Genomic DNA, 18788 nt, shown 5'->3' with positions numbered 1-18788 from the left:
ATTTACCTATGTTGGTACCTTTACTGGGGCTCTTTATGTTTCACATGAATTCCAGTTACTGCCTAATGTCCTTTCATTTTAGTCTGAAGGACCTCTCTTTATTATTTTTTGTAGGGCCGGTCTGCTAGTGATGAATTCTCTCCAGTTTTATTTACCTGGAAATGTCTTAATTTTCCCTACATTTTTGTTTTCTTTTTTTTTTTTTTTGTGGTACGCGGGCCTCTCACTGCTATGGCCCCTCCCGCTGCGGAGCACAGGCTCCGAATGCGCAGGCTCAGCGGCCATGGCTCACGGGCCCAGCCCCTCCGCGGCACGTGGGATCTTCCCGGACCGGGGCACGAACCGTGTCCCCTGCATCGGCAGGCGGACTCTAAACCACTGCGCCACCAGGGAAGCCCTTCCCTACATTTTTGAAAGAGAGTTTTGCTGGGTAAAGAATTTTTCATTGATAGTCTTTTTCTTTCAGCACTTTAAATCCATCTTCCCATTGCCTTCTGGCTCCCATGGTTTCTGACGAGAAACAAGCTGTTAATTTTACTGATGACACCTTATATAGATCACTTTCTTTTCTCTTGCTGCTTTTGAAATTTTCTCTTTGTCTTTGACTTTCAAGAGTGTGATGATGATGTGTCTAGGTGTTTGAGTGTATCCTACTCGGAGTTTGTTGAGCTTTTTGGATGTGCAGATTAATGTATGTCATCAAATTTGGGGAAATTTTTTGATTTCTCTGATACCATCCCTGGCAGGGGGTGGGGTGGGGAAACTCATTTTAGCTTGGCAAGGGTGGAAGTCTAGGCTCCCTACTTAGCCTTTGCTGGCATGAATAGTGATGGGGCCACTGATTTTTCTGCAGCATTTGGCTGGAGTAGAGTGGTTATTGTCTAAGTATTCCATCTTCATAGGCTATCTCTTTCCTCGTTCTTTGGCTTGAGAGGGCAGGCTTTTTGGAGGAGCTTTTTTTTTTTTTTTTTTTTTGTATGCCTCTTCCAGGTTGCCAGCTTCTTTGGCTGCAACTCTGAGCTATATGATACAAAAGAATACCCAAGGGACCCACCACTCTGTCATTCCTTGGATCCTGAGCAACCTAGCCAGTCTGCCTTTTTTCTTCCACATTTTTGAGTCTTTTTTTTTTTTAGTTGTTTTCAGTTGTGCTTTGCTGAAAGAATAGGGAAGCATGGGGGCTTCCCTGGTGGCGCAGTGGTTTAGAGTTCGCCTGCCGATGCAGGGGACGCGGGTTCGTGCCCTGGTCCGGGAGAATCCCACGTGCCATGGAGCGGCTGGGCCCGTGGGCCGTGGCCGCTGGGCCTGCGCGTCCGGAGCCTGTGCTCCGCAGCGGGAGAGGCCGCAGCGGTGGGAGGCCTGTGTACCGCAAAAAAAAAAAAAAAAAAAAAAAAAAAAAGAATAGGGAAGCATGAAACTACTCCATCTTCCCAGAAATGGAAATTGACTATATTTCTTTTAAGAAGGTACTTTTTCATAGCCACCTTATCTTGTTACATTTCTGCTTCCCCCACCCCCATTGTCTGTTCTTTTCACAAATGTTATTCCTTCATTAGTCTCATTGAGCATCCTAAATATGCTTACTTAAAGTCTTTTTTTTTCAGACTGTTCTATTATTTAATTTCATCTGGAGTTAATTCATATTATGATTATTGATTTTGGTGGCCATTATTCTTAGCATTAGATGTCTTCATGGGCTTCAGAGTTTTGATTTTTAGGCTCAATTTTGGGTAAAAGGGTATCTTTCACTTTCTTTCCCTCTTTGTGTACTCAACCCCCCTCCATCTTGGGGCCCCTTCTCCCCCCTGGTCTAGCAGTTTGGGGTCACTCCAGTGATGCCTGGTCTGCAGTACAGGAACGTGTTTTATATTGGTGGTTCAAAATTCCTGGCCCTCTGGGGTCTACTTGTCAACCAGGGGGCATGAGATTAATGATATTGGATGTTCTCCCTTGTCCTAGGGCCACACCTTCACAGAAGGTGTTGCCCCATGAAATGGTTGAAGAGATTTTTCAGACTGTTCTTTGACATAGGGGTGAGCACTCTCTCCCCTCATTTCAAATAGGAATCCTGGCTCTGTTTCCAGCCTTGTGTCCTCATTATGCCTTGGGATCCAGAGTCCAGCAAGCCCATGGCTTTGTCCATACTTAGCAGTTTGTGTTTCTGGACCACAGTGGAGTTTATATTGCTTTTGAGCCCAGACAGATCCTCTCAACACTTTATTGTATAGTTTATTGTTGTGTGTTTGCAGCAGAGAGCAGCACCTCACAGCCTGAATCATAGCATTATCTGGATCTGAAGCCGAATACTCTGTTTTTCTTATTTTAATATTTATTTTCATCTTTATTTAGCTCTATTTTATGCAATGCTACTTTGTATCCTGTTTGAGATAGGTGAAATACAAATAAATTATATATTTCTTCAAGTTTATGTTTCATCATTTCTCAAATCAAGGCTCACCTTATATTAAATGCATCTGAGAATTTAAGATGTATGGTGTCAACCACACCTGGAAATGAAGCAGACACTTCACTCATATGCACAGCATCCAGTAACCTGCAGAGGTGCAATACAGGCACCAAGGGCAGAAAAACCGGTGGGGTGACTCACAGGAGTGGATTCCTCTGTGTGTTTGGAAAAAGCGGGAGGGGTAGAGGGGTACAGGACAACTTCTGCATTTGAAGTCACCGACCTCAGTCAAGATGAATGCAGCTCCTGCCCCCTCGTGAGGTGGGAGAACTCACAGAAGCAGTTTAAGGAAACATTGTCTCCTTTCTTTCCCCTCTTGCTTCATGTACTAGACATTTTCAGCTGGTCACAAAAGGTGCACTTTTTGTCACACTGGGGTACACACAGTTGTGGGCACAGCTAGTCTATCTTTTCCAAGTACTGACACCCTCATGTTCCAATTCCCATTTTATAGAAGCAAAAACTGTAAAGGCATGAGTGAAGCCAACTCTGCCCAGGCCTGCCAGAGGGGTGCAAGTGGCCGCCAGTAGTTCAGCCTCCTTGAAGACGGTGTCCTCGAAAGACTGGCAACGGTGGGCGTCTTTTCTCTCCATCCATGCTCCATCCTGGAATTGACCATTTAGAAGTAGCTCAGCAAGGTCAAGTGGGAAAGGCATCCAGATCCTGAGTCAAATAGCTCATACACTTTGCCCAGTAATTTCACTCCTGGGCAATTACCCTGGCAAAGCTGGCAGAGGAAGGGGCTGGGATTCATACACAAGTGAGGTTTATAAAACTTCCACATGTAAAATAAGATGGAGCTCTATCAAAAGGGGCATATTAAATAAACTGGGTACACGATTTCATTGGAACATAGGCAGTAATTGAAAACTATGCTTTTGAAATAGCTTTAATGGAAAATGCTCAAATTCAGTGTGCTATTAAGGTCGCAAAACATGTCATAAGGTACAATAATTACTATTTATTTATTTAATTATTTATGGCCGCACCACGCAGCTTGTGGAATCTTAATTGCCCCACCAGGGATCCAACCCGTGCCTCCTGCAGTGAAAGCAGAGTCCTAACCACTGGACCGCCAGGGAATTCCCAATAATTAATATTTTGTAATAGAATAATATATCATAGAAGAACGACTGGATGGAAGTAGAGGAATATCACTATTTGTTCTCGCAGGTGGAGGGGCTCTGAATATAAACTTTTTCAAAAAAGACTTCTCGGATATCAAAATTCCATACACTACATTGAACTTGTATTGAAGTTACAGTATGTAAAGCAAACTTCGTTAAAAAAATATTGCAACCTATACAAAAAGAGCTTTACTAGCAGTCTTAGAAAGAATTTAATATAAAGGAAAACACCTATCATAATAATAAAAGGAGTCATCACTGATTGGCTGCTGAGGACGGTCACAGAGCAGTTGCCCGGGAGGCGGGGCTGGGCGCGCCATTTCCGGGGCGGGGCCTCGGCCGCGCGCGAGCTGGTGGTCTCCATGGTAACCAGCGGGGCCCAAGCGAGGCGAGCCTGGAGCCGCCACCGCCGCCGCGCATGCCCCGCCGGCACCCAGGCCGCTCAGCCAGCAGCCCTCCGCCGCGACCCCGGCCCGGGTCCCAGCTCGGCTTGTGCGCCCGCCAGAGGCTGCCCGCGCCTGCCTCCTGCCGCCGCCGCCCCGGCCTGACCTGACCGGGAAGCAGTTCCGGCGGGCCGCCGCCGCCGCCGTGACTCATCTGCCTGTCCGCATTCCCCGATCGGGCCATCTTGGTCGCGGCCGGCGCGGCAGACGGAGCCGCGGAGGAAGCCGCGGAGACCCAGGTACGCGCCCGCCGCCCGCCCCAGGCCCCGGCGCCGCCGCGGGTGCATCGGCCCTTTGTTCTGCCCCAGGTGGGCGCCGGGCCCAGCGTAGGGAGGGGGCCTCGGCGGGGGCGCCCGCCTCGCCGCCCGGTCTTTGCTCCTCCCACGCCGCGTCCCTTACTTCTAACCCCCGTTTCCGCAGTCGAAACCTTTTTTAAACCATGTTTTCATCCTTCAGGGCCCAGAACAAGTCCACCCTCCAGTGCAGCCCGCCATGGCCTTGTGAGGGCGGCGATCAAGGAGCCACATCCGGAGCTGGGGATCCCCAAGGGTCTGCACCCCCTGCCTGGTCTGGCTGTGCTCATCTCTCGGTCCGTCTGCCCTGCCTTCTTGTTTGGGCTTCTCAGCCACTCTGGGTCTTGAACCCTACCCTTTCCTTGATTTCTCTCTGGGTCTACCCAATTTTAGCATTACAGGTGCTCAGGTTCTGGGATACCCAAATCCCCTTCTCCCGCTTCAGCAGTCTCAGCCTTTGGCCGACCTCTGACCACCATGGTTCAACCTCAGACCGCAAAAGCTGAAACCCCAGCCTCTGCAGCTTCTACCAATGCCCAAATGGATGACGTCATCGACACCCTGACCTCCCTGCGCCTCACCAACTCCGCGCTGAGGCGGGAGGCCTCGACCCTGCGGGCAGAGAAGGCCAACCTCACCAACATGCTGGAGAGCGTGATGGCGGAGCTGACCTTGTTACGCACCCGGGCTCGGATTCCCGGGGCGCTGCAGATCACCCCACCCATCTCGGCCATTACCTCCAATGGGACCCGGCCGATGACAACGCCTCCAACCTCTCTGCCCGAGCCCTTTTCCGGAGACCCTGGCCAGCTGGCGGGGTTCTTGATGCAGATGGACAGATTCATGATCTTCCAGGCCTCGCGCTTCCCCGGAGAGGCCGAGCGAGTGGCGTTCCTCGTGTCCCGGCTGACCGGGGAGGCGGAGAAGTGGGCGATCCCCCACATGCAACCCGACAGCCCCTTGCGAAACAACTATCAGGGATTCCTGGCCGAGTTGCGGAGAACCTACAAGTCTCCGCTGCGGCACGCCCGGCGCGCCCAGATCAGAAAGACTTCGGCCTCGAATCGAGCCGTGCGGGAACGGCAGTCGCTCTGCCGCCAGCTGGCCGCCACGGGCACGGTGCCCTGCCCTGTGCACCCAGCTTCCAACGGGACCAGTCCAGCCCCGGCCCTGCCCACCAGAGCTCGGAACCTTTAGGAATCGGCCACCACCCTGGTCCGTCTGCCGCCACCCAGGTAGCATACCCCCTTTGCTGCGTAGAAGAAGTGTCCGTACCACAGCATCACCCTTGTTTGAAGACATCCCTTCCCGCCTCTCTCGTTCCATAAGGACATCTGTCATTGCTCCTGGGCGCCCTGTGACCCACCTTGCTTCCTGGTATTACGTGCTAGCTTGGGACCTCCACTGCATGTTTCCCTTCTCTCGCTTGCAATTCCAGCTCTTCTAGTGACCACAGCTCTGCTGCTGGGTCACGCTGACCCCACAACACACTTTGGACCATTTGGCCTGACCTTTCCCAGCCTGACCAGGTTCACAGACGCTCCTCTTCCACCCTCTGCAGGCCCCACGGCAGCTCCCCACCTGGTTGCCCTGTTCTCAGTAGTGAGCTTGCTGATGACAAAAAGAAGCCCTTTTGGCCAGGCGGGTGGCTTGATGGGGGTACCTGGAGTGGAGAGCCTGGCATCCTGCCCGTAGGTGATTGCCAGCCCTGCCAGGGCACAGTGTAGCAGGCAGGGGCCTCGTCTCTGCTGTCAGCGGCCAAGGATCACAGCTGGGAGTGTGGTTCCAGCATTTCCGGGGGGCCAGCTTCACTCTGCACATGAGTATGCAGTCATTGTGCCCCATTGCTGCCACTGGGAAAGACTGATAATGCGGCCTTAGGGGGGATCCCCCGGAGGCTGCACCCCCATCAGTGCCTGGCTTTAGCTGCCAGTGTTCTGATAGCGCCAGGACTGGGGGGAATCCGGAGCTCGCCTGCTAGGAAGGTCGTTGTGACTTGAGATCACTGGGCATTTCCATCGAGCCTCCACAGGCAGCACATACATGTCCATCCCTGCCTGAGACCCCCGGTAGGCTGAGGGTGGGATCTAGAGGCTCACTTTGCTGCCCTGGACCCCCTGTGGGAATCAGCGGTGGTGTCCCCCACTGTGGGAATCAGCAGTCCCCCCTCCTCTTTGCCCCCTGGCACTTGGTGGTGCGCTTGTCTAGCTTGAGACCTGTTCCCTTCCTGCAGGGGACATGTGGCCTTCACCTCAGCCCCTTGAGCCACACACACGGTCTCTAGGTCTCCAAAGCCTCTGTGTAGCGTGTCCTCCCCAGGCCTGGGCTGTCCATCAGATGTCCAGCCTTTGTCCCAGAAAACATGGACTCAGGGCTGGAGACCCAACTCCTCTGGGATGCATCACTGAACCCTTAAGGAGAGAGGGTGTCTGCCTCTGCAGCCCCGGCCAAGGCCTTGCTGGCATTTTCAAAGGAAAAGAGCTGCGGACTGCCTCGGTCCTAATGCGGTGACAGTGCAGAGCTGGTGCCCGTGTTCTGATTCTGAGGGACAAACCTGTGCCTCTTAGTGGTGGGTGGCCTTGTGCTTCCTCACGGGGGACGCCCAGAATCACTTTCTGAATGAGTCTTGGCCAAGCCCTTTGGGCTGTGATGCTCCCACCATATTTCAATGCCAAATGAACCACATTTCCCTGACCCCCCGGGTGGTGGGAGATGGGCTGTCTTACCTTGGATTCATCTGCCCCTGTTCTGCTGGTCTTGGCCTGACTGCAGGAGGACAGCCTCTGTGCACCCCTGCAGGCCTACGTCTTGGGACCCCCAGAGGTTGGCTCCTAGGGCCCATCCCCTCTTCCTAAGAGTTTCGATGGTGCAGGGGAAAGTGACTGCGTTCCTGAAGCAACCACCGCCTACAAGGTCAAGGGTGATCAGTGGTTGCTGGGGTTCGTGGACCACTGCTGCCCACTCATCATAAACTCTGTTAGCCCAGTTGCCCTGCTGAACCACTGCCTGAACCCAGGCTTCAGGCCCCCCTGGATTCCAGCCAAGGCTGTTCAGGTGGGACCATGGTGCTCATTAAGGGTGAAGCGGGGGAGGGCACACAGTGGGCCACTCTTCTGGGGGGCGGGCCCTCCGGTGGGGGGTTGTGCAGATCACTTGCACTTCCTGCTCTATTCTCTTCTGCCTACCTGCCAGGTGGAGGTGCCCACAGCTGAAGGGGTACAATGACACCCGGGGAAAAGGAGGCCTGCAGGGGTAACTGACACCTTGAAGGTTTCCTAGTGGCCCAGCCCAGCCAGGGTAGGAGACCCAGCATGGGAGCAGGGCAGGAACTGCTCGCCAACCCCTGGCTGTGCCCACGTGGCGTTAGAAGTCCTACTGTGTTTGCATTCGTACTGCATTTCAGCTGCTGCACGTAACTAGGCCAGAACCACTAGGCAAGGCTGGCCATGCTGCCTGCCCGCACCCGTGACCGGCCCTCTGCATATGGGTTGTCGTGCCCAGCCTGGGCTGCTGCTGCAGCTTCGTCTGGGTTGGTGATTGGGTTGGGTTTTGCCCGTTGCTGCTCACGGTTACGGGCTGGGGACTGGTGCTGCTGGACGCCTGCGACCTTCTTGATCGCTTCCTCAACCTTGGAAACCGGAGTAGATGCGAGGCTTGGGGTTGGACTTGGAAGAAGCCCCACGTTGGGAGCCCCTGGTGGCTCTAGTGGAAGACACCCTAGTCCCCAGCTAGAGAGGATGAGACCCAAGCTCTATGCAGCCCAGAGCAAGAGCAAGTGACTGGGAGGACCAAGCTGGAGAAGGCAGTGGGGGAGGGGAGCTGCTTTGTACATATTTGGGGTTTATAATTTCTCTAAATTTAAGAGAACAGGTGTTGATTTATTAAAGGGACAGGCAGTTAGTAGTGTTAAACAGTGCATGTGAGGGAAAGTTTTATGTTTTTCATGGTGTTGATATTATTTGGGCTATATTGTGTCTGTCTGCTGGTCTCCGTGGTACCCCATCTGATAAGGAAGCTTCAGTGCTTAACAGGGCATCGTTCGAGATCAGATGTAGAAGAAGGGGTGACCTCTGGCCTACTGTATAGTGTGACCTTGGGATTGACTTAATGTCCTGAAGCATTTCGGTGACTTCTAGGAAAAAGCCAAGACCCATCTCACTGGTCCCAGGTGAGTATATAATGAGGAAGTCATGACACGGAACCCAAAAGTACCCCATGAAGATGCAGGTAAGATGCACGAGCTGCTGTTGTCAAGAGGGACAGAACTACCTGCTGGACCATGATCCTGGCAGTTCGGCCTTTAGGAGGAGGAGCAAATGTGGGGAGAGCTGGGCAGGTACTTAGGTTACCTTAAGGGAGCAGCCCCGTGACTGAACGAGCACACACAAGGGGGCCAGCTACCAGGGGTGGAGTTTGGGCGGGAAGAGGGGAGAGATCTTAGCAGCCGTCCCTACCATCTTGCAACCAGAGCTGTAAGCCTGAGATCCCCTCTGCTCGGAAAGCCTTAAGTTAGGGGCTTAGAGTTGAAGACACAGATGGGGCTCTGGAGAAGGCAACAGCACCGATTGTTGGGCCGGCAGCAAAAGCTTGCCTGTGTGGGGAGAGGGCTGGGGTTTAGGATAATTCCATCACCCACCACGTGTGGACAGAGCTGATGACTGGTGTGGTCTCGGGGTCCCAACGTCGTGTGTGGCCATTGGCAGAGCACGGACGCAGTAGAGGGGGTGGGGTGACACCAGCTTGCCGCGACATCAGTAACTCCTTTGGGTAACCAAGTAACAATGTCCTGGTTGCTTTCATTATCAAAGCCAACCTACACATCACAGAAATTTTGGAAAATAAAGTAGTAGAAAGAAGTACAATTTTTAACATTTTGGTGTTTCTCCTAGTCTCTCCCCGCCCCCCGCCCCCCCATGGTTTCTCTGCTTTTTGTTTTAACATAGTTGTGATACTACCTACTGTAATGATCCAATATCGTGTATTTTCATTTACGTCACGGGCGTTTCCCCGTCTTCTTTCTAATTTTATGTTGAAAGGCCGTGTAGTCTTCCGTCAAGCAGTGCCAATGGTTGATCACCAATGCTCTTACTAATTTTTCACCATTAGAAATTGATGAATATCTTTGTGCATAAAGTTTCCCCCAACGTCAAGTTATTTCCTTAGGGTAGATTCTCAGAGGTGGGATTTATTGCATTAAAGAATATGAAAACTTGTGAGACCATGATTACATACTGACAAATGGTCTCCAGAAATGTTTGTACCCATTTACACTGCCACCAGCAAAGATAAATGTGCTCATTTTACCATCTTGCCAGTACTGAGTATTCTCATCTGGCCAAATACTTGCTAATCTGATCATGAAAAAAATAGCATTGTATTTTAGTTTGCATTTGTTCGATTTCTAGCAAAGTAGAACATCTTTTCATGTCAAGCAGTTGTATTTCTTTTGTGGATTGTCGGTGTCCTCTGCTCTTATCTACTGGGGGTCTGATAAATTTGTATGAGCTCGTTATATATTAAAGATATTAACCTGCTGTGTGTCATACTCGTTGCACATGTTTCCACCTTTTTACTTTTTTGTGTGTTTTACTGAAATTTTAACTTGATACGTAGCTGATCCATTCCCTCACTTGGCCCTGTGCCCACCAGACTCTTAACAAAAGGTAGGCACATATATTTGTCCCCTTTGTTCACGGCTGTACCACTGCACTGGTAGCAATGGCTGACGCACAGTAGGTACTCCACAAATGTTTGTGAGACTGGCGTGGATGGATGTGCTGGGCATCCATGGTGCGTCACACAGACCACCCCCGCCCCCGAAGTGCTTGTGGACCAAGAACACTTCACAGACCTTTTGGTCCCAGAATCCCTTTGCACCATTAAAAATCCTTTAGGACCCCAAAGAGCTTCTGCTAATGTAGATTTTGCTTATCAACATTTACCATATTACAAATTAAAATGGAGAATGTTTCAAAATACTATTTTGAAAATAAACTCATTACCTGACAACACGAATAGCATATTTTAAAGAAAACTATTTTCGAAAAAAATTCAGTGAGAAGAGTGGCGTTCTTGCATCATTTTGCAAATTTCTTTAATGTCTGGCTTAATATCGATAGAAGACAGCTGGGACCTCAGACCTGCCCCTGTACTTCATCTTTTGCAGGATCACACATCACGTAGCCTCTGAAAAATTACACTGTACACTCAGACAGCAAGAGTGGAAAAGACACAGGATATTTTAGTAGTAGTACAAAAACAGGAATACCTTCCAGAACCGGAACGGGTCCTGCCCACTTTGAGATTCCCTGGTCTGAGAAGAGACAAGAGTAGTCCATGCTGCAAACACCTCCATCTGTCCTTTGTGGTTTTCTTCACTGCTTTAAACTGAAGGTCTTTGTTTCCCTCTAGAATTAATAAAGGCACTTCTGGAATTAGTTTGGCTTGTAGTGTGAGGTGAGGCTCCAACTTGACTTTTCCCCAGTTTTTTCTTTATAAATTTATTTTATTTATTTTTGGCACGTTGGGTCTTCGTTGCTGCATGCAGGCTTTCTCTAGTTGCTGTGAGTGGGGGCTACTCTTTGTTGCGGTGCGTGGGCTTCTCATTGCGGTGGCTTGTGGAGCACGGGCTCTGGGGCGCGTGGGCTTCAGTAGTTGTGGTTCGCGGGCTCAGTAGTTGTGGCGCACGGGTTTAGTTGCTCTGCGACATGTGGGATCTTCCCGGACCAGGGCTCGAATCCGTGGCCCCTGGATTGGCAGGCGAATTCTTAACCACTGCGCCACCAGGGAAGCCTTCCCCAATGTTTAAACCCGAGATCACCTACTGACTTCTTTCTCCCCCTCATCCATGTGTTTCCTCCAGCACATCTGAAAATCTTATCTTTTGTGGCGCCGACTTTCCCAATATCTAATGATCCATCTATCTCCCCCAAAACTTCCCTTTTAAAAATGATTTCGGGTTTATATTTTGTATTCCTAATAGGGGGTCTGCCCCTTCAGGTTTTCTTAGCTGTTCTCACCAGATGAACATAAAAATTAATTCTAAAATTTGCCCCGAATCCCAGCACAGATGCAGGGCTGGCAAATTGTGCACAGACCAGAGCCCTGGAGGGTGAGGTGGCCGCTGAAAGGCCTTGCCCCTGGGGTTTCAACCAACGTTCCTCTACGACTGGTGACTGGTTTGCGATCAGGGGTGAAAATCTGTGTCCCAACTGGCTAGCCTGCTGCCTAGTCAGGGTCTTCTGCTTGGAAAAGTCTAGAGTGCAGACGATGCCCTGCTGGCTGGCCCCGGACGGCTGGTCCTAAGAGGTTTACAAGGGCCTCGTTGTGTCTTTCAAAAGTTCTTCCCTGGGTTCCAGAACATCTGGATGTAGCTGGGGAGTCTTCTGGATTCCAAACGGTATTGTGTCCCCAGAAACCTGCTGGTCACACTTCAAGCACCACATTTTAAACTGCTGACTCTCTCAGATCATATCTGAGCAATTCCCAAGACAGGAGTCTCGTGTGATCTGCCCGTGAGTTTCCAATGGCCAACTCAGGCTCTGGGCATCTGCTAAAGCCTCTTCCTGTCAAGAAAAATTAATTTCTAGGCATACGCTATAGCAGGGTATTGAGCTGGGCTTTTCCTGTTGTAGCCGAGACCCACACATGAGAATGAAAGCCTGTACTCTGAACTTTGACAGCTGCTGACAATCCGTCAGTCCCCGCACTTGAAGGGATGTCTTAGCTCTGTCATTCTACCAGCACCCAACGGTTGCATAGGCTGGCTGGTTCTTTACCAAACCTGTTTTCTCCTCTTTCTGGGCAAAAAGCTAGACTACATTCCGCAGCCTCCTTTTCAGCCTGGTGGGGCTCAATGATGGAATTCTAACCAGTGGAATGCGGGCGAGAGGGATGCTCCATGTTCTCTCCTCTTCAACCATTTGATCCACGATGATAGTCAAGGTGACCTTGGAAAACACAGAGTGAAGATGGCAGATCCATACAACAGAGACCCCAAGCCACAGTCTGTGGGAGAGCTGCCAGGATCCCCATGGGCCTGGGGCACTGGGCATGACTGGGGGTCAGCTCCCAGCGGTGAGCAGGTGGGAGCAGGGAGCAGGGGGGGGTGGTGGCAGCCCCAGGAGGAGTGAGCGCCCGCGGTTGCTACAGCCGTTCCAGGAACCCTATGTCCTCTTTCCTCGAGTGGCCCTGACATGAGCACCAATGTGGCCCAGCGAGGGAAGAGCAAAGTCCAGTCAAGAGAAGGCCTCTTAGCCCCTCCAAAGCCACCAGCGTCACAAAGAGCTCCGGCCAACCCTGGGGAGAGGGGATGAGACACACCCCAAATTGTTTTAGCCAAACATTCTTCAGAAGCAAACAGGGCTTAGTCTTAACAAGAGACTGTTCTACACACAAAAATGACGATAAAACCTTTTAACGTGGCCAAGATATCATTAAGGGACCTCCTACCTAGTGGGAAGGGGTTTGACAGATCCCACTGGATTAGGGTTTGGAAGAAATAAAAGTTTTTCTATTTCTATTCCTAACGAGTTGAGATGCTTCAATAAACCAGTTACACTTAATTCACTTATATGATGAAACCCTCCACAAAGCTATGAAATAACAAAACAGGAAAAGCAGAGACAACTCTGGTAGTTTCAGTCTTAAAGGAGCTTTAGGGCATAAAAAACAGTATGTCGGAGCAATGCTGCTCTTAGCACGCCGACTGCCCAGAGGGGTTTAGAAGAATCTTTGGAATCTGAATGAGAAAAGGACCACAGTAACACACAGCAGTGCACCTGCTGTCTGCGAGACATGGTTCTAGAAACTGAAGATGTAAGGGTGAGCAAGACAGAGACTTTGCCCTTGTGGAGTCCTCCTTCTTCCAGGAGAAGAGAATGAAAAACCCACGTGTATCTCATACAAGGGAGGAGGGTGGATGGGGTCCAAGAAGATCTCTCCAAGGGCTTGATACGGAGCAAAGCCCCCAAGGAAATGAGTGAAGTGGGCTTAGACTCAAGCCTGACTCTGGTCCCAAAGAGGAAAAGTTATTCAAATCTGTGTTTAGTCTTAAAATCTATAGTGCCTTAGACTCAAGGAAGTATTTTTTTTTTCAGATTTGAGATGACACTGAATATATAATTTTCTGTTCTCTGTAAAACTGGCTTAATATGATACACATTTTATCATGTTGTTAAAAAGTTTATTTGAAAATAAGCTAACGATTTCATAATATTTCCTTACATGGAGGTATATAACTTGCGTAGCTGTTCTTCCCCGGGCTCGCTTCATTTTTTTAAAATCAGGATATAATTTACACCCAGTGAAGTGAGCCGAACTTAAGTGCATACTTCAACGTGCTTTGACAAATGTATGCACCCGTGTCACATACCCCAAATCAGGATGTAGAACATTCCCATCACTACAAAAATTTCCCTTGTGCCTTCAACCTCTCCCCACCGCTGCCAGGCAACTGCTGTTTTAATGTCTATGCCCATAGATTAGCTTTGACTCTTCTGGAACTTCGTATCGATGGATTCATGAAGTGTGCACTCCTTTGTATTTAAGCTTCTTTTGCTACTATGATGTTTTGAGATCCATCCGTGTTGGTGTATGTATTAGTAGTTCATTACTTATTATTGCTGATTAAAGGTCCACTTTATTCTGTAGACAGACCCTAGCTGTTTTGCCATTCATCTTTTAATGGACATCTAGGCTACTTCCAGGTTGTGCAAACGCAAATAAAGTTGCTATGGACGTCCCCAGAAAAGTCTTTTTGTGCACATATGTTTGCATTTCTCTTGGATAAATACAAGGAGCTGAATTGCTGGGTCATAGGTAAACTGTGTAATCTTATAAGAAACGGCCAAACTGCCTTCCAGGGTGGATGCACCATTTGATGTTCGTGGTTGTGTGTGTGAGTTCACGTTGGTCCAGCTTCCTCTCTTCCCTTGCTGTTGTCAGTCATTTTCATTTCAGCCATTCTGGTGGGCGGGTAGCAGTATCCCATGATGGTTTTACTTTATGTTTCTCTGATTTCTAATGATTCTGAGCCTTGTTTTTGCTAACCATTAATATATCTTCTCTCCCCCCGCCCTGATGTTTTATGAAAAATATCAAACACACATAAAAGTTGAAAAAAACTGTATCATAAACATCCATACATCCACCAACTACATTCTACAATGAACATTTTGCTAAATTTGCTTTATTGCATAAGCATCCATCCTCCCATCCATCCTCAATATGTCTTACTTTTAATGCACAGGGCAGTAAGTGAAAGATATCAGTAAACTTTACCTCTAAGCACTTAGCATGCATACCGCTAACTAGACTTCCACATTTGTTTACAGTTCTTTTTTTTTTATTGGCAGAAGGGGGATTAATTCACATACAGTGAAACCATCTGGGGAGTTTTGAAAAATGCATCCACCACTGTCACGCAAGCCCCTCTCAAGATACAGAACATCACCACACAGAAAATTCCCTAGTACTTCTCCCAGTCCTAAATACTTTTGTCAATCCCCAAGACACAAAAATATTCTGTAATTCCTTCTAAAAAATTATAATTTAAACTTTTAAAAAGATTTTATTGAAATATAGTTGATTTACAATGTTGTGTTAGTTTCAGGTATACAGCAAGATGATTCAGTTATACATATATGAATAGCTATTCTTTTTTAGATTCTTCCAGTATTAACTTTTACATGTAGGTTTCTGATTCACCTCAAAAAAGTATTTTGTGGATGATATGAGATGGGGTTGAAATTTATTTTTTTCCCATATGGACATTCAATCGCTTTAGAATAACTTGTTGAAAGATGCTCTGTTTCTCCATTGGGTCGCTTTGGTGACTTTGTTTAAATCAAACAACCTAATAGAGTTGGCCTACTTCTGGACTCCTTCTGTTTCAAAAATCTATTTGTCTATTTCCATGCCAGCACCATGCCGTCTTGATTACTGTTGACTTTGTAGTAAGCTTTGAACTCAGGATGTGTAAATGTTGCAATGATGTTCTTCCTTTTCAAGATTGCTGTGGGTACCCTACATCTGTGCTCTCCAGTTAGTAAGTTGCTAGACACATGTGGCTGTTTAAATTAATTAAAATTAAGTAAAATGAAAGATTTAGTTCCCTGAATATAATAACCATATTTTAAGTGCTCACTAGAGCATTTCTACTATCATAGTTCTATGTTAGGTTCTTTGCAATTCCATATACATTTTATAATCATTTCATCAATTTCTATTAAGGAAGCCTGCTGGGACTCTGATTGGGAAGGAATTGAGTCTACAGATTAAAGTGGTTGGAACCTGACATTTTAATAATGTTGAGTCTTCCAATACATGAATATGGTTTATCGCTCACTTTGTTTAGAAGTTCTTTAATTCTTCTCAGCAGTTTTGTAGTTAATGACCTATCACATCTTTTGTGAATGTATTCCTAAGGGTTTTATGATTCTGGATGCTATTTTAAATGGAATTTTTTAAACAATTCATTTTGCAATTGTTTCTTGCTAAGGTATAAAACCCAAACTAATTTTTGCATTTGCTTTTATTCTGTGACTTTGCTAAATTCATGTATTAGTTCTGGTAGTTATTTCCCAGGCTGCTTAGGATTTTCTATACTCACGATCATATTGTCTGTGAATAAAGAGAGTTTACATCTGTCTTTTCATTCTGGATGCCTTTTATTTTTCTTTCTTGCCTTTTCGCGCTGTCTAGGACTTTCTAATACAGCGTTAGACAGAAGTCACAGAGCAGGTAGCCGTGTGTTATTCCTGACCTGGGGGAACGTGGTCGATATTTCACATTCGCTATGACGCTGAGTAGTAGGTTTCTCATACATGCCTTTTAACAGATTCATGAGATTTCCATCTGTCTCTCATTTGTGACAGTTCTTTTTTTAAAATCACAAATGGATGTTGAATTTTGTTAAATGCTTTTTCTGCAATTTAAACAATCATATTTTTTCTCTTTTATCCTGTTAACATGGTGGATTAAACGGACTGATTTTCCGATGATAAACCAACCCCGCATTCTCGGGATAAACAAAACGTGGTAACTGAGTATTATCCTTTTTATAAAGTAGTGCGTTTGCTTTGCTAATATTTTAAAGTACCTTATGTGTTTTTTATCAGTAGGGATATTGGTCTGTCATTTTCTTTTCTGCAGCGTCTCTGTTATTAGGGTTTATGCTCAACTCATAAAAGGTTGGGAACTGTTCCTCTCTGTTTTCTGAAAGAGTCTGTGTAAGATTAGACTATTTCCTCCTTAACTGTTTGGTAGAAGTAAAACTACCTGGACCTGGAGTTTTCTCGTGGTAATAAGGTGTTTGCTATGGAGTTCCGTTTCTTTAGGGGCTCGATGGGACTGATCAGTCATCTATTTCTTCTTCAGTGAGCTTTGGTAACGTGTCTTTGGGGGGAATGTGTCCGTTTTATCCAAGTTAGCAAATTTACTTGCATAAAGTTGCTGATAATATTCCTTAATTACCTTTTTGAAGTCTATGGGATCTCGAGTGTTTTCCTCTCTTCTATTGCCTAATATTGTGGCGTTTTTAAACATTCTGATTAGATGTTTATCAATTTTACTGATCTTTGCAAAGTACCATTTTTTATTTCATTGATTTACTCCATGTTTCTGTTTCCCATATCATTGATTTCTGCTCTTTGTTTTATTTTTTTAGTTGAAGTATAGTTGATTTGCAATGTTGTGTTAATTTCTGCTGTACAGCAAAGTGATTCAGTTATACATTATATATATACATATATATATGTATATATACATTCCTTTTCATATTCTTTTCCATTATATTTTATCACATGATATTGAATATTGTTCTCTGTGCTATACAGCAGGACCTTGTTGTTTATCCATTCTACATGTAATAGTTTGCATCTACCAACCCCAAATTCCCAGTCCATCCCTCCCCCAACCCCCTTCCCCCTTGGCAACCACCAGTCTGTTCTCTATGTCCCTGATTTCTGTTTCTGTTTCATAAACAGTTTCATTTGTGTCATATTTTAGATTCTACCTGTAAGTGATATCATATGGTATTTGTCTTTCTCTTTCTGACTTACTTCATTTAGTATGATAATCTCTAGTTGCATCCATGTTGCTGCAAATGGCATTATTTTGTTCTTTTTCATGGCTGAGTAGTATTCCATTGTATACATATACCATTGTATATACATATACCATTTTATATACCATTGTATATGCATATACAATTGCATATATGTACCACATCTTCTTTATCCATTCATCTGTCGATGGACATGTAGGTTGTCTCCTTGTCTTGGCTATTGTGAGTAGTGCTGCCATGAACATTGGAGTGCACATATCTTTTTGAATTATAGTTTTGTCCAGATATATGCCCAGGAGCGGGATTACTGGATCATATGGTAGCATTATTTTTAATTTTCTGAGGACCCTCCATACTGTTCTCCATAGTGGCTGCACCAACTTATATTCCCACCAACAGTGTAGGAGGGTTCCCTTTTCTCCACACCCTCTCCATCTGTTTTTCTCTGGATTGTTCCCTTCCTTCTGCTTTTACTCTGGGTTGAATTTTCTCTTCCTTTTCATATTTTGCAAGATGGAAGATGCCTTTTTCTTATCTTCTTCAGAAGCAGTGGGTCTTCCCCGGACCTTGCAGTTGGGAAGACTTCCTGCTGCTCCCCAGGGCTTGAGGCTTTGTTTGATATAAGAGGAGTGTGTGGAAAAGGGAGTGGTATTGCAAGTTTGTGTATCAGAGGAAGCACAGCTTTCTCTGACCTCCTGTCCTGTCCCCACTGTTTCTTGTGGTCACCAAGCCTGGGTAAGCCTTATATGCACAGTTAGCATTTTGTGTGTCCCTTTCAGACCTTTTGCAATGTAAACACATATGTGGAACCTAAGGCAGCTCCCTCTCAGGGTCCTACAAGTGCAAGGTCACCCGGGGATGGGGGGCACCCCTTAAACCCTGCACCTCTCTGCTCTCACCAAGTCCAGCCCAGCTCTTCAATGAAGTTTTGGTCTTCCCTTTACTTGGGTCTTGTGCCTTTCTTGTTGTAGTTACTTGGCTTAATGGCATCACATTTACCATCCATTCTCTATCTGATTATTACTGGGTTTCACCCTCTTTTTCAACTTAGAGGCAACAACTCTCAATTATCCGTGGTTCCAGTAGTTTCCTACTGGTGCTTCTGGGCTTCCAGTAATATCGGCATCTCCTGGGTGGATGAGAAGGTCTGTCTCCTCACTGAGAACACCACCTACTGGTTTATCTTCCTGTTAAATTTAATTGGCTGGAATTTCTGGTATTAGGTAACAGAGGTGATGAATGACATTTTTATCCCAGATCAGCTTACTTCTACTTTAATCCTTTTCGGGGACCTTAATAGAAAATTGTCCATTTCATGGAGATTTTCAGATTTACCAGCATAACATTGTGCATGGTATTCTCCTAGGCTTGGAAAATCATCTCTGTAACTGT

At 46.9% G+C, this 18788-nt stretch overlaps 1 protein-coding gene across 1 annotated transcript; it reads left to right on the top strand.

Annotated features, from left to right (window-relative positions):
• Positions 1 to 4807: 4807 nt before the first annotated feature.
• On the top strand, positions 4808 to 5527 carry RTL6 (retrotransposon Gag like 6; the record flags this gene model as incomplete). The annotated part of the gene is made up of 1 exon (XM_079716047.1): positions 4808 to 5527. The coding sequence occupies one exon, from the start codon at positions 4808 to 4810 to the stop codon at positions 5525 to 5527; it is 720 nt and encodes a 239-aa protein (XP_079572173.1).
• Between the last annotated feature and the right edge of the window lie 13261 nt (positions 5528 to 18788).

This window comes from Hyperoodon ampullatus (assembly GCF_949752795.1).
Source record: "Hyperoodon ampullatus genome assembly, chromosome: 11".
NCBI classification, from domain to species: Eukaryota; Metazoa; Chordata; class Mammalia; order Artiodactyla; family Ziphiidae; genus Hyperoodon; species Hyperoodon ampullatus.
The sequence above is the reverse complement of the archived record's forward strand: the minus strand, read 5'-3'. Positions and strand labels throughout refer to the sequence as shown.